The sequence below is a fragment of the Procambarus clarkii genome, chromosome 52, assembly GCF_040958095.1.
Source record: "Procambarus clarkii isolate CNS0578487 chromosome 52, FALCON_Pclarkii_2.0, whole genome shotgun sequence".
Taxonomy (NCBI): domain Eukaryota; kingdom Metazoa; phylum Arthropoda; class Malacostraca; order Decapoda; family Cambaridae; genus Procambarus; species Procambarus clarkii.
This window is the reverse complement of record NC_091201.1, coordinates 33061506-33082318: the sequence shown is the minus strand read 5'-3', so window position 1 is coordinate 33082318 and position 20813 is coordinate 33061506. Positions and strand designations below refer to the sequence as shown.

Genomic DNA, 20813 nt, shown 5'->3' with positions numbered 1-20813 from the left:
GCCCGGATGTACCTTAATGTTCTCTTGATATAGTACACTGGATGTTACAGTCATGCTACATGTTGAACATTATTATCAACATTTAGTTAGATGCTGGACATCTTCCACTATATCACTTTCAGTTGACCCGAGGTGATTCCAAACATGTTATGCTGTCAGTGTGTTGAATGTTGGGTTGTATTGTCCGCAGACTTTACTCCGTGTCTGCGCAGGCGATGTACCTCAGCCACCAAGCACAAGTGTTCCAGGTGCTTGCGGGAGGGAGTAACCGCCTGGCACAAGGACTGTGTCAGGCGGCCTCCCCCGCACAGCACAGTGGGGCAACCCTCCACCACCCCAGTCAACCCCCCCCCACCCGGGGTGGCCCCACCACTAAACCTACCCGCCCCCACACCCGGAATGACCCCACCACCGTTCCTGACACCAACAGCCTGACAACCTTCCCTGGCCTACCTGGGAAGCCTGACGCCAGCCTGCAGAGGGAGGTGTTAGAACTTCCAGCTCGCATGAACAAAATAGAAATTACCGTCAATAAGCTCCAAGAAACACTCACGAAGATTGAAAATGGTCTCAACAGCATTTATGCTAAGATCACCATGGACAACCCGAGTCAGTGTTCAAGCGATCATCTCGCCAGCCCGAGGAGTGAAGCGAACGTCCGAGTCTCTAGTGAAATGCCTTCCAGTGCTATAAGTGTTGACCCGTCTCCAGCAAGTATTGACCCCCTCTCCAGTGCTGTAAGTGTTGACACGTCTCGAGCAAGTCTTGACGCCTCCTCCAGTGCTGTAAGTACCGTTGTGTCGAGTGAAACATATGAAAACCCGTGTATCTTAGATGTATTTAACAAATTCACTCAAGAACTCATTAAAAACAATACCGCTTGTGTGTCTACGATTCCTAACGAACATGAAATGATTGTAAATGATAGGAAAAATACAGGCAGCCAGCTGAGCTTGAAACAGGTGAAAGAACTCTTTGCCATTAATGACGATGAACAATTGGTATTTGTAAGCAATAGTCTACAACTTGTGAATCTTATAAACACTTCTCTTCGTCAGGTTTATGAACACCATTACCCACGACCAACTCACTCTTAAATTTCTCACGTGGAATGTGAGAAGCGTGCGAAGGAGGCTGTTTGATCTAATGATGTACGCTGGTGCCAACAACATTGATGTACTGTGCCTGCAGGAACCATACACTGCAAACACAAAAAATAAAACGCCACCCAAACTGCCAGGTTATGTAGCTTTCTCAAATGTTGGTTCCCATGATGTCGGTATCTTGACGTATGTTAAAAGTAACCTAGTGTGTAAACATGTTAAAAACCACAAAAGTGACGACTCATATTATCAGCAGTTTCAGATTGCTACAGCGACCGGGTTTCTTAACTTAGTTAATGTATATGTAAGGTGTGATCAAATGGTGGAAGCTTCTCTCCCAAAAAATACCAGCAGCTCTCAAACCATTGTAATGGGTGATTTTAATGCTAGACACACTAGCCTGGGTGGCACCAAAACAAACGGGAATGGCAGAGTCTTTGTAAAATACTTAAGAGATAATAACATGTCCGTATTCAACTTTGACTCCTCTAACGTCACACACCTCAGGGGTGGCAGGCTTGATTATGTCATTGGTCACGGCCTCATTGATAATGCTGTCGGAGGATCAATTGTTCACGAATTAGTTAGTGATCACTTTGCCATATTCAGTTCATACACTATCAATAATGTCAAACCCCTAAGCTTTGGAAAAAAAATAATTAATATCCCTGAAAATTTACACATGCTCTTCAAATTCCGCATTTCTGAATGGTGTAACACTTACTGCTTTACTACCGTCAATGCATTATATGAGGAGCTGGTCACTGAAGTAACCGCTTTTTATGACAATGTTGTAAAATCCACAAGACCCAAACCAGTGAGGAAGGGACAGAGGTGGTTCACTGACTCACGCCTTAAGCCCCTGCATGACAGAGTTCTATTCCTAGCTGAGCAGTATAAAACACATAAAACAGCTGACACCCTCAACATATTTCTTAAAGCCAGCCGAGAGTTTAGAGAGCTAAAGGAACAGGTGTATAACCAGCACTGGGAACAGTTTCTGCAAGGCATCAATCATGCAACATCCTCATCCCAAATGTGGAATAAAATTAAAAAGATTTCTCGTCCTAGCAGTCGTCAACTTGATCACCATTCACCTGTAGACTATGCCGACATGCTGCTTCAGCAATATGCAAGCACTGCTAGTATAAGCAGCCTGCCCCTAGATGTGCAAAACTATCTGGCTAGTACCAAAATAAATCGTAACTTCAATATTGAAATTGCCTGTAGTGAAATAGGGCCTGATGATAACTATGGCATAACCCCCTTTGAAATTAAAAATGCACTCAAGAAAGGTAAGGCTACCTCTCCTGGAGAGGATGGCATCACATACAACACCATGAGAGTACTTGCTGAGCTGCCAAACAGCCCTTTGCTAGAATTGTTTAATCAAAGTCTAAGGCAGGGTGTCTTACCTGACCGCTGGACACAAGGACTCATAATACCCATACCCAAGCCTAATTCACAAAAATTTAGACCCATTTCTCTGACGTCGTGCATGTGTAAAGTTCTTGAGAGAATTATTCTCGACAGACTAATGTTTCAAATCAAGCCCCACCTTGCACCTAACCTGTATGGTTTCCTTCCTGGAAGATGCACACAAACTTGCTTTGCTGAGTATTTTATCAGAGGGGGACCAAACTCTCAGGCGGCATTTATTGATCTCCAAACTGCTTTTGATACAGCAAACAAAGAAATAATCCTAGAACAGCTAGCCTCTTTTGGAGTTAAGGGAAGACTGTTGACATGGCTCAGGGGGTACCTGAGTAACAGAACCGCCTCAGTCCTTTTCAAGGGGGTCAAAAGTAAACTCTGTGCACCCTTTGAGTTGGGTACACCCCAGGGTGGAGTGCTAAGTCCCACACTGTTCAATGTTCTGATGCATAAATTAACAATTGATATTCCCACACTACCTGACGAAGCCGTCATTTGTTATGCCGATGATATATGCATTGTTGCAAATACCCAAACTAGACTGCAAGCTCTACTTGATTCATTCGCTGCTAAAAGCATTGAATGTGGTCTTGTTATCTCTATAACTAAATCCAGAGTTCTCCATCCCCAAGAGAAAACTCATGTCCCTATAGCTTTCAAGGTCAACAGCCAGAACATTGAGACGTGTGGGCAGCACAAATACCTTGGAGTTGGTATTAACAGTGACATTGTAAATGATCTACACCGTAGGTTAAAAGAAAGACTAAAACCATTGAGAACACTTACTGGTAAGAATATTGGTATCAATATTAAATATGCTAGACTATTCTATATGATGTTTGTTAGATCTCTCGTTGATTATAATGCTTTGCACTTAATTAATTTCCCCTCCTCTGTGTTGGACAAACTTGAAGTAATACAGAACGAGGCCATGAGGATAATTCTTGGTGCCCCAAGATGCACAAGAATCATCAACATGAGGGAAGAACTGAAGTTTCCAACCATACTAGAGAGAATAATGCAAGTTAACACTACCTTCTGTCTTAAAGTCATGAGAGATCCTACATCTCCTGCATTGCTCAGAGACAAATTATTTAGTGCTGTTAACACCCTTTTGACTGGTGCCGACATACCAACTCACTCCTTTTATGATAATTGGCTGAGAAACAATGCTTACAATCTCATTAAACTTAACATTCCTTTTAAGTGCAATCTACCAGTCTCTGATATTCCTCTTTATCTGTACCCCTCCATTCAAGTATCATACACACCTGTCACCAAGAAAGATAATGAGAATCTTGCTCTACTCAAAGCTGTCACTCTTGAAACAATTGCCTCCTCCATCGAGAGTCTAAGATCTCACGAGCACTGTGTCTATACCGACGGCTCAGTTCAGTCTTCTACTGGACGGACTGCAGCGGCATGTAGGTTTTATAGAAATAATATTTGCACAAAGACTGTCAATGTCAGGTTAAACAACTGGCTGACCTCCACACAAGCAGAACTAGCAGCATTACATTTAGCAACCAGCACATTAAAAAATATTGGAGGAGGAATAATATTCTGCGATTCAAAGTCTGCTCTTCAAGCAATCGAAAACTTCTCTTGGAAGATCGACAGCAAGAACCTCATACTCCCAATTATAAATGACCTAATTGATGCACAGAGTAAAGGGTCTCGAATCTCCTTTGTATGGATACCTTCACACATAAATATAACCCATCATAATGAGACAGACATTGCAGCCAAATTAGCGTGTAACAAGTTTGAAGTTGAATTAGATCTAGGTATCCCCATCTCTGCTGTCAAAACTGTATTGGTCCAAACATTCAGATCTGATAGAAAAGAACTTACTGACTCCCAACGACCTGAAAGTACTAGTATAAAAAGCTATGATTTGTTCAGATCTGAAACCTACATCTATGGACAGCACAAAACGTCCACTAGACTGTGCAACACAGTGGTTGCAAGGATCAGGTTGGGTTACCGTTACCTGTGGCAGGTGGCTGCAGGTGACGGGTCTCCCAATCCTGAGCACTCCAGTTGCAAACTCTGTGAGCAGGAACTACGGCATGATCTCCCGCACTACATCACTGAATGCCCAGTTATTAGACCTTTCAGACCAGTTGGCATGAGGTACCTGGAGCTTTGCAATTACTTTATTCACTCTCGTATTCTTGAAGATATCCTCACAGTATACCCAAAATTTGCCAGTGCAGGCTATTAAACACATGGCTCTGTATGACTAACCATCCTGCGAGATGGGGACTTGTATTACCACTGCTACCTTATTCAATCTTGTGTTGTTGATATCCTCAAAATGCATCCGAAGTCTGCCAGTGCAGACCGCTTATCACATGCCTCTGTATGACTAACCATCCTGTGTGATGGGGATTTTATAGCATCACCTAGTTAGCTTTTTTGACACACTGTACTCCACTTCATATAGTCTAGGGTAGCTGCACTAATGCAGATGTACCTCATAACTTAATAAAAAAAAAAAAAAAACGATGTACCTCATATCCTAATAAAAAAAAATGGTTAAAGAATATTGGTATCAATATTAAATATGCTAGACTATTCTATATGATGTTCGTTAGATCTCTCGTTGATTATAATGCTCTGCACTTAATTAATTTCCCCTCCTCTGTGTTGGACAAACTTGAAGTAGTACAGAATGAGGCCATGAGGATAATTCTTGGTGCTCCAAGATGCACATGAATCATCAACATGAGGGAAGAACTGAAGCTTCCAACCATACTAGAGAGAATAATGCAAGTTAACACTACCTTTTGCCTTAAAGTCATGAGAGATCCTACATCTCCTGCATTGCTCAGAGACAAATTATTTAGTGCTGTTAACACCCTTTTGACTGGTGCCGACATACCAACTCACTCCTTTTATGATAATTGGCTGAGCAACAATGCCTACAATCTCATTAAACTTAACTTTCCTTTTAAGTGCAATCCATCTGTCTCTGATATTCCTCTTTATCTGTACCCCACCATTCAAGTATCATACACACCTGTCACCAAGAAAGATAATGAGAATCTTGCTCTTCTCAAAGCTGTCACTCTTGAAACAATTGCCTCCTCCATCGAGAGTTTAAGATCTCACGAGCACTGTGTCTACACCGACGGCTCAGTCCAGTCTTCTACTGGACGGACTGCAGCGGCATGTAGGTTTTATAGAAATAATATTTGCACAAAGACTGTCAATGTCAGGTTAAACAACTGGCTGACCTCCACACAAGCAGAACTAGCAGCATTACATTTAGCAACCAGTACATTAAAAAATATTGGAGGAGGAATAATATTCTGCGATTCAAAGTCTGCTCTTCAAGCAATCGAAAACTTCTCTTGGAAGATCGACAGCAAGAACCTCATACTCCCAATTATAAATGACCTAATTGATGCACAGAGTTGTAACGGGGGGTGGGGGGAAATAGCTCTATCTTGTCCATTATTCCACCCCCCAGTTAACTAACGAGGCCGGGGGAAACAGCTCTCTCTAGTCCGTTATCCCGTCCTCAGTTAGCTAACTATTCTAGAGCACCTCTCTAGAGTTTCGGGTAGCTGATCAAGTGACGGCGCCTTGTAGTCTTAGCACCTAGGTAGTCGAATACCTAGGTTACAAGGTGTTGAACGAGAGAGGCTGCCTTAGGAACTCTGGGAGTGCTCTAGAATAGTTAGCTAACTGGGGACGGGATAACGGACTAGAGAGAGCTGTTTCCCCCGGCCTCGTTAGTTAACTGGGGGGTGGAATAATGGACAAGATAGAGTTATTTCCCCCACCCCCCGTTACAATGATGGCAGCGGTGTTGAACAATGTTTAAGGTATTGGTGTTCTTTTAACATTGTTCAGTCCCACGTGTCTTTTTGCCGCTCAGGCGCTATCAGGGAGATCTTGACAGGTGTTTAATATTCGCGAGTTAGCGAACTTTTTTCAGGTTAGGAGATAGTGATTCTCTGGTGTTGTGTTTAGTGATTTTGTGAGTTTTGTGGTGTTCAGGGAATGTTCACCAGAACTTGCGTGTGTAGTGATTTATGTTAGTAATAAGATTTGGCGATTTGGGAACTTAGCGGTGTTGGTAGTGCAGGTCAGCTGAGTGTGACAGGTGACCTCGCATGTCCCACGGGGACACCCAGCCACCGCTGGTCTCCAGGTCAGTGGGGAGTGGCAGGTGTAGTTTTTAAGTAGTGGTTCTGCTCAGATTATTGCGATCGACTGTTTTACTCCATTTGAACGCAATAACCCGAGGTGTACTGGTCTTGTACAGCATGCTAGGGGGAGCCTTAGTATGTCAGTAGACTTCACGTTGGGGACGCTCGACGTTAGATAGTCTGGTCACAGGGGTGGCAACAGTTTGGAGTTGTTGAACGGCGGAGATGCTAGGGAGACACTCTGGGTCACGTAGGTGGCTGTAGGTTAAGGGTGGGAGTAATGGTTAATTATGTACTTAAGATTAGGAACGGTACAGTTAAGTTTAGGCTAGTGTTTTGTCTATTAGTGTTGATTTTTTTTTTGTGACAAGTTAAAAGTAGTGATGACCTTATTCTCTCTTCTCTAACTTTACTCTGTTACTGTTTTATGTTCCACCAAGTCAATATCATTCAGAGTTAATTGAATTATTAAAAATTGAAGTGTAGTTGTTGCCAGGAGGAGAGCGGTATGATAGGACTGTGTAACCCTATACAAACTACAGGGTCACACAACAGCATGGAACACGGGTATTGTCGCCTTTATGTTCATCCACAGGTGGGAGCCCGAAGAGAGGAGAGGCGCGACGCATATGCAGAAGAGAGAGACGGCTGCTGTGTACCACACTCAGGGAAGTTCCTCACCACCACGACGACCAGCCCCCTACCTGGATGTCAGGGCCACCACCACCACCATCACCCCAGGGGACCCCGAGATACAGCCCTCTCGGTCGGTCAACATTGGTCTACCCAGTGGACCCCAAGACGGACGGACCCCAGGGGACCCCAAGACGGACGGACCCCCAGTGGACCCCAGGTCGTTCTGCAGACGACCCCAGACGACCCAGTAATGATGGAAGAGGAGCAACAACGACTCCAGTCTGTCCCACCAACATCGGTCTACCCAGGATGGACCCCAGGACGGACAGACCCCCAATGGACCCCAGGTCGCTTGTCAAAGACCCATGGGAGGAGGAAGAGAGAAGAAAGAAGAAAGAAGAGAGAAGAAAGAAGAGAGAAGAAAGAAGAGAGAAGAAAGAAGAAGATAAGCCAAGCTGAGACACGATACCTAGTGTCCCTTGCTGGTGTCAGCATTATTGCATGGAGCGTAATTGCAAGACAGGATCGTTTGCCTTGACTGGCCGCCCCTCCTACAAGCATGTTGCTCTGTTGAGTGATTCTTCCTGTGTCATGCGGACTTGATGTGGCTGTCAGAAGTAGCTCTCTGAAGGAGGCGTGCTGGAGCAACAGGGAGGAAGAAGAGTAGGATGGGATTTCTACTGTTGGCAACTATATGAAGGTCTCGAAACTTGTAGTCCCTATAGCTGTGAAGAACCCCAATATACGTCTCTCATGGTGACTGACGTAGGGCCAATTACAGATCAGCTGGGACAACCGAATTCCACGGTCCTGTGCTCAGTTCAAGTAGTAACGGCTTTCGGGTTGACCAAGTGTTGTTGTGCGTTAACGACGGAGAAGCGACGGAGGCAGTTGTGTTGAAGAAATGTGGTACAGGATTATCTACAAGACCAAGCAGTGACGTCGCCCAGCCAGAGACAATGGACGTCTGTCTACATATTTCATTTTTTAGAGTAGGATGATGTATATTTGTTTAGCTAGGATGTATTTTTTTTTTCGTTAATAAAGTTGTTGCACACAGCTAGCTTGCTTTAGCAGTGTTGCAAAAACTTTATTTCGGGGAGAAGGGGAGATGTAACACTGTAAAAGTGTTTGGGTTAGTTTATTTAAAATATATATAGAATATGAGTCACAGACAGGGATTTGGAAAGGCGCCAGTTGTCTGCCTGAGATCTCACACCTCAAAGCGTTAATGACCTCAAGTGACCTGAGGTCAGATCATGAGAATTTCACCTTGCTTCCGCTAAGCTCTTAATTGTAGGCTGGTAGCCTTCAAACAAGCCGACGTTTAAGGAGTGGCTTGGTAGTGCCGGAGGCTATCTACTTGTGGGCGGAGTTAGCTACTAGGTTCCCCAATATAAACTCGGAGAGCTATCCAGCAGAAAAGGCATTAACAGACAGAGCAGCAGACGAGAGAGAGACGACGTCCCTACCAGGGAGGCTGTCGGCCGGCAGGGGCGAGACAGTCTCTGTCAACTACAGACCCCCCCCCCCTCTCTATTCAACTTAGACTCAGTCCTCGGTGAGTGAACATTAAGGTGACTTGGTCGTGTTTTACAAGTGTTGTGTGATGATCAGGGGCAGTCAAGTTGTAGGGTTCTCGAATTCTTGGATGATGACTCACTTTGCATATTAAACTGGAACATTTTAATTGAATTGCTAAATTATGATACTTCATGGGAAATATAATTATGAATTTATTATTTAAATTGTGTTTAACTTTGTTCCCTAGAGATTTTGAGTTGAGGTGAGAAAGCCTCTGTGGTTACTGGTTTCATGATATTAACGAGTACATGTTTGGAGTTGATACATGGTACAGAGGGAACATACTAATAATGAACTCATGATAACATCTTTTGAGAATTTTGTGATACAGGCAAGTTCCATTCCTTGTCTTGTATGTAATGATCATGAATGGATGGTGGCAGCATTTCGTCTTCTACTATCTACTCTTCTACGTCTACTATCTACTCTTCTACTTCTACCTATCTGCACCTCTCCCTCCGCCCTTCTCTAAACTCTCACTTTCAACTAATGACCCTCCTCGCTCCTCCCACCTCCCTACCTCTCACCCCAAACCCTCACTAATTACTTCACTATTCATTTCTTTCCTCTCGTTTTCTCTTATACGTTTGTGGCAATGATTCTGTATTCTAGAGTTCTCTCTAGAGTTTCGGGTAGCTGATCAAGTGACGGCGCCTTGTAGTCTTAGCACCTAGGTAGTCGAATACCTAGGTTACAAGGTGTTGAACGAGAGAGGCTGCCTTAGGAACTCTGGGAGTGCTCTAGAATAGTTAGCTAACTGGGGACGGGATAACGGACTAGAGAGAGCTGTTTCCCCCGGCCTCGTTAGTTAACTGGGGGGTGGAATAATGGACAAGATAGAGCTATTTCCCCCACCCCCCGTTACAGAGTAAAGGGTCTCGAATCTCCTTTGTATGGATACCTTCACACATAAATATAACCCATCATAATGAGACAGACATTGCAGCCAAATTAGCGTGTAACAAGTTTGAAGTTGAATTAGATCTAGGTATCCCCATCTCTGCTGTCAAAACTTTATTGGTCCAAACATTCAGATCTGATAGGAAAGAACTTACTGACTCCCAACGACCTGAAAGTACTAGTATAAAAAGCTATGATTTGTTCAGATCTGAAACTTACATCTATGGACAGCACAAAAGGGGGGGTAGAAATAGCCTAAGCTACTCTATCCCTTTGTGATGTATTTTTGGTTGCAAGGATCAGGTTGGGTTACCGTTACCTGTGGCAGGTGGCTGCAGGTGACGGATATCCCAATCCTGAGCACTCCAGTTGCAAACTCTGTGAGCAGGAACTACGGCACGATCTCCCGCACTACATCACTGAATACCCAGTTATTAGACCTTTCAGACCAGTTGGCATGAGGTACCTGGAGCTTTGCAATTACTTTATTCATTCTCGTATTCTTGAAGATATCCTCACAGTGTACCCAAAATTTGCCAGTTCAGGCTACTAAACACATGGCTCTGTATGACTAACCATCCTGCGAGATGGGGACTTGTATTACCACTGCTGCCTTATTCAATCTTGTGTTGATGATATCCTCATAATGCACCCAGAGTCTTCCAGTGCAGACCGCTTATCACATGCCTCTGTATGACTACCCATCCTGTGTGATGGGGATTTTAGCATCACGTAGCTAGCTTTTTGACACACTGTACTCCCCTTCATATAGTCTACGGTAGCTGCACAAATGGACATGTACCTAAATGTGTCAATAAAAAAATAAATCCTCAGGGGCCTTGCTCTCTCTCTTGTCTGCTCAGGGAGAGGTAAACCGGTTATTGTAGTAAAGGCCTTAGCTTGGATAATTATACGGCAATTGAAAGGGATATGAGGGACAGACTAAAAACTCGGATAGGAGGATGGACTTTGAATTGGGATACGAGGATAGGCTAAGAGCTGGGATGCGGACGCGACATAAGGGTAGGAACCTTATATATATATATATATATATATATATATATATATATATATATATATATATATATATATATATATATATATATATATATACTGCTATCTTTACCGCACTTATTGTACTCACCTAGTTGTGCTTGCGGGGACTGAGTTTCGCCTGTTTAGTCCCGCCTCTCAAATGTATATGTTACACTGAGTTCATCAATGAAGTTCACACTGAAGTCTGTTAGTGATTAAAGAATACTTACAGGAAATCAAGTGAGATAGAGTGAAACATTAATGAGCTGAGCAGTTAATAGGCCTTAAGACCCAGTGGTAGCTAGTTGGTACCTCTTAGTCACAACGGCTACCACCCTCTTAACGACCCTCGAGGTAATAGTGCAGTTAGCTACAGATGACAAGGAACAACTAGTTATAATGATCATTAGTATACGTCCTAACTAGTTGACGAGTTTAGAAGTTACCAGGGAGGATGTTATTAAACAACAGCCCTCAAGACACATATAACTCGTCAAGTCCTGTACAGATCCAGACATCCAGCCGGATACCTCTCACCACTGACTCAGACAACCAGCCGGATACCTCTTACCACTGGTTCAGACAACCAGCCGGATACCTCTCACCACTGGCTCAGACAACCAGCCGGATACCTCTTACCACTGGTTCAGACATCCAGCCGGATACCTCTTACCACTGGTTCAGACATCCAGCCGGATACCTCTTACCACTGGTTCAGACAACCAGCCGGATACCTCTCACCACTGGTTCAGACAACCAGCCGGATACCTCTCACCACTGGCTCAGACAACCAGCCGGATACCTCTCACCACTGGTTCAGACAACCAGCCGGATACCTCTTACCACTGGCTCAGACAACCAGCCGGATACCTCTCACCACTGGTTCAGACAACCAGCCGGATACCTCTTACCACTGACTCAGACAACCAGCCGGATACCTCTCACCACTGGTTCAGACAACCAGCCGGATACCTCTTACCACTGACTCAGACAACCAGCCGGATACCTCTCACCACTGACTCAGACAACCAGCCGGATACCTCTTACCACTGGCTCAGACATCCAGCCGGATACCTCTCACCACTGGTTCAGACAACCAGCCGGATACCTCTTACCACTGGCTCAGACATCCAGCCGGATACCTCTCACCACTGACTCAGACAACCAGCCGGATACCTCTTACCACTGGTTCAGACAACCAGCCGGATACCTCTCACCACTGGCTCAGACATCCAGCCGGATACCTCTCACCACTGACTCAGACAACCAGCCGGATACCTCTCACCACTGGTTCAGACAACCAGCCGGATACCTCTCACCACTGGTTCAGACAACCAGCCGGATACCTCTTACCACTGGCTCAGACATCCAGCCGGATACCTCTCACCACTGACTCAGACAACCAGCCGGATACCTCTTACCACTGGCTCAGACAACCAGCCGGATACCTCTCACCACTGGCTCAGACAACCAGCCGGATACCTCTCACCACTGGTTCAGACAACCAGCCGGATACCTCTCACCACTGGCTCCGACAACCAGCCGGATACCTCTTACCACTGACTCAGACAACCAGCCGGATACCTCTCACCACTGACTCAGACAACCAGCCGGATACCTCTTACCACTGGCTCAGACAACCAGCCGGATACCTCTCACCACTGGTTCAGACAACCAGCCGGATACCTCTTACCACTGACTCAGACAACTAGCCGGATACCTCTCACCACTGGTTCAGACAACCAGCCGGATACCTCTTACCACTGACTCAGACAACCAGCCGGATACCTCTCACCACTGACTCAGACAACCAGCCGGATACCTCTTACCACTGGTTCAGACAACCAGCCGGATACCTCTCACCACTGGTTCAGACAACCAGCCGGATACCTCTCACCACTGGTTCAGACAACCAGCCGGATACCTCTCACCACTGGCTCAGACAACCAGCCGGATACCTCTCACCACTGGCTCAGACAACCAGTCGGATACCTCTCACCACTGGCTCAGACAACCAGCCGGATACCTCTCAGACGACCAAGTTTACTATTGGTAGCGGTGATGGAAGCTCCTCTGATGTCAGCCACAAGGAAATATATTTGGCGCCACTTCTGATGACATCACGTGACGCGTCCGAGACGCCACACTGCTCAACCCTATGACCCAGAGTGTGTATAGATATCTAATCTGTACAATATCTAATCTTAAGATAGATACTGGGCGAGCTGAGGGTTGATATCTTAAGGAAACGTTCCGGACTAACTATATGTCTAATCGAGGTGTAAAATGTATATAGATAAATCAATCACAGAAGATTATAGTTTGTCATGATTCGAGACAACTTAAGGATGAAGGTGTAAGTGGGAAATTTATGAAGCTAGCTAGTCTTGACGAGCTTAGCGAGGAATAAAGTCTTAAATAAAGATGAGTTCAGTGAGGCCCATCTTTATGTAGAAGCAGTAGTAAAGGAATTCTTTACTAGTCAGTATACTACTGGGTACAAGCTAAGTACCTATGTACTCGTGACTATTGAGGGTCGTCACAGTAGGTATTATCTAAACAGGAGTATAGGGTTGGTTATTGATACATGACACTTTGTGTCACAACTTATGTGTCCTGGGGCCAGATTCACGGATCAGTTACGCAAGTACTTACGAACGTGTACATCTTTTCTCAATCTTTGACGGCTTTGTTTACATTTATGACACAGTTTACCAGCATGGAAATTTCCCAATGAATTGTTGTTATTGTTATAAACAGCCTCCTGGTGCTTCGGAGCTCATTAACTGTTTAATAATTGTAAACAAAGCCACCAAAGATAGAGAAAAGATGTACAGGTTCGTAAGTGCTTGCGTAACTGCTTCCTGAATCTGGCCCGTGGCTGAGAGCGGCCAGAGAAGGCTGCTCTAAGTAGCTACGTTAGTAATACAAGACTCATAAAGTGTTCACTGTCGTCTGTGGCTCCAACAGGAACACAAGTTACATTGTTCCAACTGATTAGGTCTACCTTTTGGTTGGGAGCCGGTCGGCCGAGCGGACAGCACACTGGACTTGTGATCCTGTGGTCCCGGGTACGATCCCGGCCGCCGGCGAGAAACAATGGACAGAGTTTCTTTCACCCTATGCCCCTGTTACCTAGCAGTAAAATAGGTACCTGGGTGTTAGTCAGTTGTCACGGGCTGCTTCCTGGGGGTGTAGGCCTGGCCGAGGACCGGGCCGCGGGGACACTAAAGCCCCGAAATCATCTCAAGATAGAGGAGTCATGCTTTTTACTCCTTTACGGATTATTTCTTTCATTATTCGTTCTTTTTTATGTTCACGTGGTGGATTTATAATATAATTTTATTAGAGGTGGTTATTAGAGGTTCAGGATTGTACCATCGCTGTACAGAAATAAACGCTACAATAAGACGACACCTGGATCGATGGTACAATCCTGAACCAAGAACAAAAACGACAACACCTCCAATAAAATTATATAATAAATCCACCATGCACAGTGATATAAAAAAGAAGAACGAATAATGAAAGAAATAATCCGTTAAGGAGTAAAAAGCACTACTCCTAACCCAAACATAGATCTGATCATATTCTATAAAACAAAGAGGAGTACCGATCTCCTTATTAAAAACAGCCCGAAGCCGACGGAGAACCCTCTACAGCAGTCAGACGTGCTATATACATGTACACTTGCCGCCACGAAGGATGTAACCTGCAATCTAAGTACATAGGTATGACGTCGACCAAGCTGACGAGGCGTCTGACCTGTCATCTTCAATCCGGTGTCTCCAAAAATCACATGAGACAAGCCCATGACATCACCCTAACAAGAGAAATGTTGAATAAAAACACTTGTATAATAGACAAAACCCAAGATGTAAGATTACAAATTCTTGAAGCAATCCATATAAAAATAGAACAATCTACCATGAATACCCAAATTACGGAACTATTCACTCTACCCACCATGAGAGTAAGAACAAGACCGGACCATGAAGATGCCAACATAGAAGACACTGCTCAACATGCTAGGCCTACTACATCTTATTAATCTTTGTATGTGCTTCGTCCCCTATTTTCGCCTTTTTTCTTTTATGTCTTACCTTTTCCTTTATTCTTGACCCATTTGTATAGATCTACTTGTCATCACTTGACCCCTTACTGGTATAACTGTAACACACCTTGTATTGTCTTATCACTTGAGAATGAACCATGTAGGTTCGAAACGTTGTGTAAATTTTATAATAAGTGTAATACATTCTACAGTTATTTATTTCATTTTCTTCACCTCGAACGAAGATGACCTTTGGAGAACTCCTCTTCCAATTAAACCCAGACGCTAGAACACTAGTCAGAGGGATAGAAGCCCTAAACAAGAATATATATATATATATATATATATATATATATATATATAACTGAAAACTCACACCCCAGAAGTGACTCGAACCCATACTCCCACAACTGGTATGTACAGGGACGCCTTAATCCGCTTGACCATCACGACCGGACATAAGGAAGTGATAGCCGAGGCTATATGAACCACTTCCCCGCCGGCACTCGGATGGTAATCTTGGGCATAGCATTTTATCAAATCACCTCATTCTTTGGGGCACACGTGAGGAACACAAATGCAAACAAGCCTGAATGGTCCCCAGGACTATATACAACTGAAAACTCACACCCCAGAAGTGACTCGAACCCATACTCCCACAACTGGTATGTACAGGGACGCCTTAATCCGCTTGACCATCACGACCGGACATAAGGAAGTGATAGCCGAGGCTATATGAACCACTTCCCCGCCGGCACTCGGATGGTAATCTTGGGCATAGCATTTTATCAAATCACCTCATTCTTTGGGGCACACGTGAGGAACACAAATGCAAACAAGCCTGAATGGTCCCCAGGACTATATACAACTGAAAACTCACACCCCAGAAGTGACTCGAACCCATACTCCCACAACTGGTATGTACAGGGACGCCTTAATCCGCTTGACCATCACGACCGGACATAAGGAAGTGATAGCCGAGGCTATATGAACCACTTCCCCGCCGGCACTCGGATGGTAATCTTGGGCATAGCATTTTATCAAATCACCTCATTCTTTGGGGCACACGTGAGGAACACAAATGCAAACAAGCCTGAATGGTCCCCAGGACTATATACAACTGAAAACTCACACCCCAGAAGTGACTCGAACCCATACTCCCACAACTGGTATGTACAGGGACGCCTTAATCCGCTTGACCATCACGACCGGACATAAGGAAGTGATAGCCGAGGCTATATGAACCACTTCCCCGCCGGCACTCGGATGGTAATCTTGGGCATAGCATTTTATCAAATCACCTCATTCTTTGGGGCACACGTGAGGAACACAAATGCAAACAAGCCTGAATGGTCCCCAGGACTATATACAACTGAAAACTCACACCCCAGAAGTGACTCGAACCCATACTCCCACAACTGGTATGTACAGGGACGCCTTAATCCGCTTGACCATCACGACCGGACATAAGGAAGTGATAGCCGAGGCTATATGAACCACTTCCCCGCCGGCACTCGGATGGTAATCTTGGGCATAGCATTTTATCAAATCACCTCATTCTTTGGGAAGTGGTTCATATAGCCTCGGCTATCACTTCCTTATGTCCGGTCGTGATGGTCAAGCGGATTAAGGCGTCCCTGTACATACCAGTTGTGGGAGTATGGGTTCGAGTCACTTCTGGGGTGTGAGTTTTCAGTTGTATATAGTCCTGGGGACCATTCAGGCTTGTTTGCATTTGTGTTCCTCACGTGTGCCCCAAAGAATGAGGTGATTTGATAAAATGCTATGCCCAAGATTACCATCCGAGTGCCGGCGGGGAAGTGGTTCATATAGCCTCGGCTATCACTTCCTTATGTCCGGTCGTGATGGTCAAGCGGATTAAGGCGTCCCTGTACATACCAGTTGTGGGAGTATGGGTTCGAGTCACTTCTGGGGTGTGAGTTTTCAGTTGTATATAGTCCTGGGGACCATTCAGGCTTGTTTGCATTTGTGTTCCTCACGTGTGCCCCAAAGAATGAGGTGATTTGATAAAATGCTATGCCCAAGATTACCATCCGAGTGCCGGCGGGGAAGTGGTTCATATAGCCTCGGCTATCACTTCCTTATGTCCGGTCGTGATGGTCAAGCGGATTAAGGCGTCCCTGTACATACCAGTTGTGGGAGTATGGGTTCGAGTCACTTCTGGGGTGTGAGTTTTCAGTTGTATATAGTCCTGGGGACCATTCAGGCTTGTTTGCATTTGTGTTCCTCACGTGTGCCCCAAAGAATGAGGTGATTTGATAAAATGCTATGCCCAAGATTACCATCCGAGTGCCGGCGGGGAAGTGGTTCATATAGCCTCGGCTATCACTTCCTTATGTCCGGTCGTGATGGTCAAGCGGATTAAGGCGTCCCTGTACATACCAGTTGTGGGAGTATGGGTTCGAGTCACTTCTGGGGTGTGAGTTTTCAGTTGTATATAGTCCTGGGGACCATTCAGGCTTGTTTGCATTTGTGTTCCTCACGTGTGCCCCAAAGAATGAGGTGATTTGATAAAATGCTATGCCCAAGATTACCATCCGAGTGCCGGCGGGGAAGTGGTTCATATAGCCTCGGCTATCACTTCCTTATGTCCGGTCGTGATGGTCAAGCGGATTAAGGCGTCCCTGTACATACCAGTTGTGGGAGTATGGGTTCGAGTCACTTCTGGGGTGTGAGTTTTCAGTTGTATATAGTCCTGGGGACCATTCAGGCTTGTTTGCATTTGTGTTCCTCACGTGTGCCCCAAAGAATGAGGTGATTTGATAAAATGCTATGCCCAAGATTACCATCCGAGTGCCGGCGGGGAAGTGGTTCATATAGCCTCGGCTATCACTTCCTTATGTCCGGTCGTGATGGTCAAGCGGATTAAGGCGTCCCTGTACATACCAGTTGTGGGAGTATGGGTTCGAGTCACTTTTGGGGTGTGAGTTTTCAGTTGTATATAGTCCTGGGGACCATTCAGGCTTGTTTGCATATATATATATATATATATATATATATATATATATATATATATATATATATATATATATATATATATATATATATATATATACATAAGCAGTTTTGGTAGTAGGTTTGTAGCACTAACGGGTCATAAGAGATAGCAGGCGCCTCGCTCCACACTTCCGCCAGTCAAGTGACTGTCACCAACAGGAAGTGTGTGACATAAATCCCGGCCCCCGCCAGTCATCCCCCGCCCCCCGCCCCAACTACCCTCCCACACACCTGCTCCGGCTAACGAGCGCTTCCCTCCAGTAAGGAATGTGCTGGAAGGGTGTATTTAAGGCTGTGAGAGGAGCTGCTAAAGACACAGGCTGGGCTTGGCGGGGATGTGATCATGGCGCCTCCACGCCCTCACCCGCACGCTATCTCCTTCTACCTCTTCTCCCCCCCCCCCCCAGTTAACGGGATGACTAAAACGAACCAAGACGTCCGTAATCGGTTAAATGTGAGCCAAGACGTCCGTAATCGGTTAAATGTGAGCCAAGTCGTCCGTAATCGGTTGAATATGAGCCAAGACGTCCGTGATCGGTTAAATATGAGCCAAGACGTCCATAATCGGTTAAATGTGAGCCAAGACGTCCGTAATCGGTTAAATATGAGCCAAGTCGTCCATAATCGGTTAAATGTGAGCCAAGACGTCCGTAATCGGTTAAATATGAGCCAAGACGTCCATAATCGGTTAAATGTGAGCCAAGACGTCCGTAATCGGTTAAATATGAGCCAAGTCGTCCGTAATCGGTTGAATATGAGCCAAGACGTCCGTAATCGGTTAAATATGAGCCAAGTCGTCCGTAATCGGTTGAATATGAGCCAAGACGTCCGTGATCGGTTAAATATGAACGAAGACAGACGGTGAGTCACAATAACGTGCAGGCTGAAGACATGTTGACCAAACCACACACTAGAAGATGAAGAGATGACGTTGTGCCTATTCAACTGCCTATCAACTGTGCCTACTCTCAAGCTAAACGAAATTTATTTCATCCTAAACCTGCTTCCAACACTATTAGCACTGTACTCTGCCTTCCCTTCATATCTGAAGTCAAAACTCACACTAATAATACCTTTCGTCCTCTTGACATAAAGCTCGCCTTGCGACAAACTAACACACTTCGTAGTAATCTAGTTCACACTGCTGCTCCTCCTGCTTCTAATGCTGCTAATGTCTACTCTATTTCCTGTTCGTCTTGTTCTCTTCAATACTTTTGAGAAACTGGCCGTACACTTAATGACAGACTTAAGGAACACAAGTGTTAAGTCTGCAGACACAAACAATGCTCTCTTCTGGCATATTAGGGATTCTAATCATCCTCTTGATTGGTTCTTTTCTAATAATCTGTCCTGCCTCTACCCCCACACAGACGCCATCTTGTCGCCTGGGCTCTGATACACAACCTACCCAACTTGATTTGATTGTTGCCGCCGGAGGTGGCTAGTTTATTGTGCACCCCATACTCATCCTGTGAGCGGTAGCGCAAAAGCATTACAGAGGGCACAATAGGTCCTACCCAACATGAACCTGAGTCCTGGCTTTGTTGCTGTTAACTCTTCCCTTCCGCAGTACATACTCAAATGTTCTAACTTTCCTAAGTTTACCGATTTTTTATCTTTCTTTCTGCTCCTATTCTTACACCCATACCATCCGTACCCCATTTTGTCTTCTTGTTCTTACCTTTCACCTTGGTATTACCTCCTCTTACCTGCTCCTTACCTCACTCTTGCCTTACAGATGCCTCCCTCGCGCCCATCACACCCGACTTGATAATTAATGGTCCAGGACCGACCCAAACGTCGTCGTCTGGTGTGTCTGTGTGTCCCCTTGACCCACCACGTCTGTAATGGGTTGAGTATGACCCACCACGTCCGTAATGGGTTGAGTATGACCCACCACGTCTGTAATGGGCTGAGTATGACCCACCACGTCCGTAATGGGTTGAGTATGACCCACCACGTCTGTAATGGGCTGAGTATGACCCACCACGTCCGTAATGGGTTGAGTATGACCCACCACGTCCGTAATGGGCTGCGTATGACCCACCACGTCCATAATGGGCTGAGTATGACCCACCACGTCCATAATGGGTTCAGTATGACCCACCACGTCCGTAATGGGCTGAATATGACCCACCACGTCCGTAATGGGCTGAGTATGACCCACCACGTCCTTAATGGGCTGAGTATGACCCACCACGTCCATAATGGGTTCAGTATGACCCACCACGTCTGTAATGGGTTCAGTATGACCCACCACGTCCGTAATGGGCTGAGTATGACCCACCACGTCCATAATGGGCTGAGTATGACCCACCACGTCCATAATGGGTTCAGTATGACCCACCACGTCCGTAATGGGCTGAATATGACCCACCACGTCCGTAATGGGTTGAGTATGACCCACCACGTCCTAAATGGGCTGAGTATGACCCACCACGTCCGTAATGGGTTGAGTATGACCCACCACGTCCGTAATGGGCTGAGTATGACCCACCACGTCTGTAATGGGCTGAGTATGACCCACCACGTCCGTAATGCGTTGAGTATGACCCACCACGTCCGTAATGGGCTGAGTATGACCCACCACGTCTGTAATGGGCTGAGTATGACCCACCACGTCCGTAATGGCCTGAGTATGACCCACCACGTCCGTAATGGGCTGAGTATGACCCACCACGTCCATAATGGGTTCAGTATGACCCACCACGTCCGTAATGGGCTGAGTATGACCCACCACGTCCGTAATGGGCTGAGTATGACCCACCACGTCCTTAATGGGCTGAGTATGACCCACCACGTCCATAATGGGTTGAGTATGACCCATCACGTCCGTAATGGGTTGAGTATGACCCACCACGTCCGTAATGGGTTGAGTATGACCCA

At 45.5% G+C, this 20813-nt stretch overlaps 2 protein-coding genes across 2 annotated transcripts; both read right to left on the bottom strand.

Annotated features, from left to right (window-relative positions):
• Positions 1-19701: 19701 nt before the first annotated feature.
• Positions 19702-20253, bottom strand: LOC138352225 (putative uncharacterized protein FLJ45035). Its single transcript, XM_069304509.1, has one exon. The coding sequence runs from the start codon at positions 20251-20253 to the stop codon at positions 19702-19704; it is 552 nt and encodes a 183-aa protein (XP_069160610.1).
• An 87-nt stretch (positions 20254-20340) lies between these two features.
• Positions 20341-20754, bottom strand: LOC138352224 (putative uncharacterized protein FLJ45035). Its single transcript, XM_069304508.1, has one exon. It carries the CDS (start codon positions 20752-20754, stop codon positions 20341-20343), a length of 414 nt encoding a protein of 137 aa, XP_069160609.1.
• Between the last annotated feature and the right edge of the window lie 59 nt (positions 20755-20813).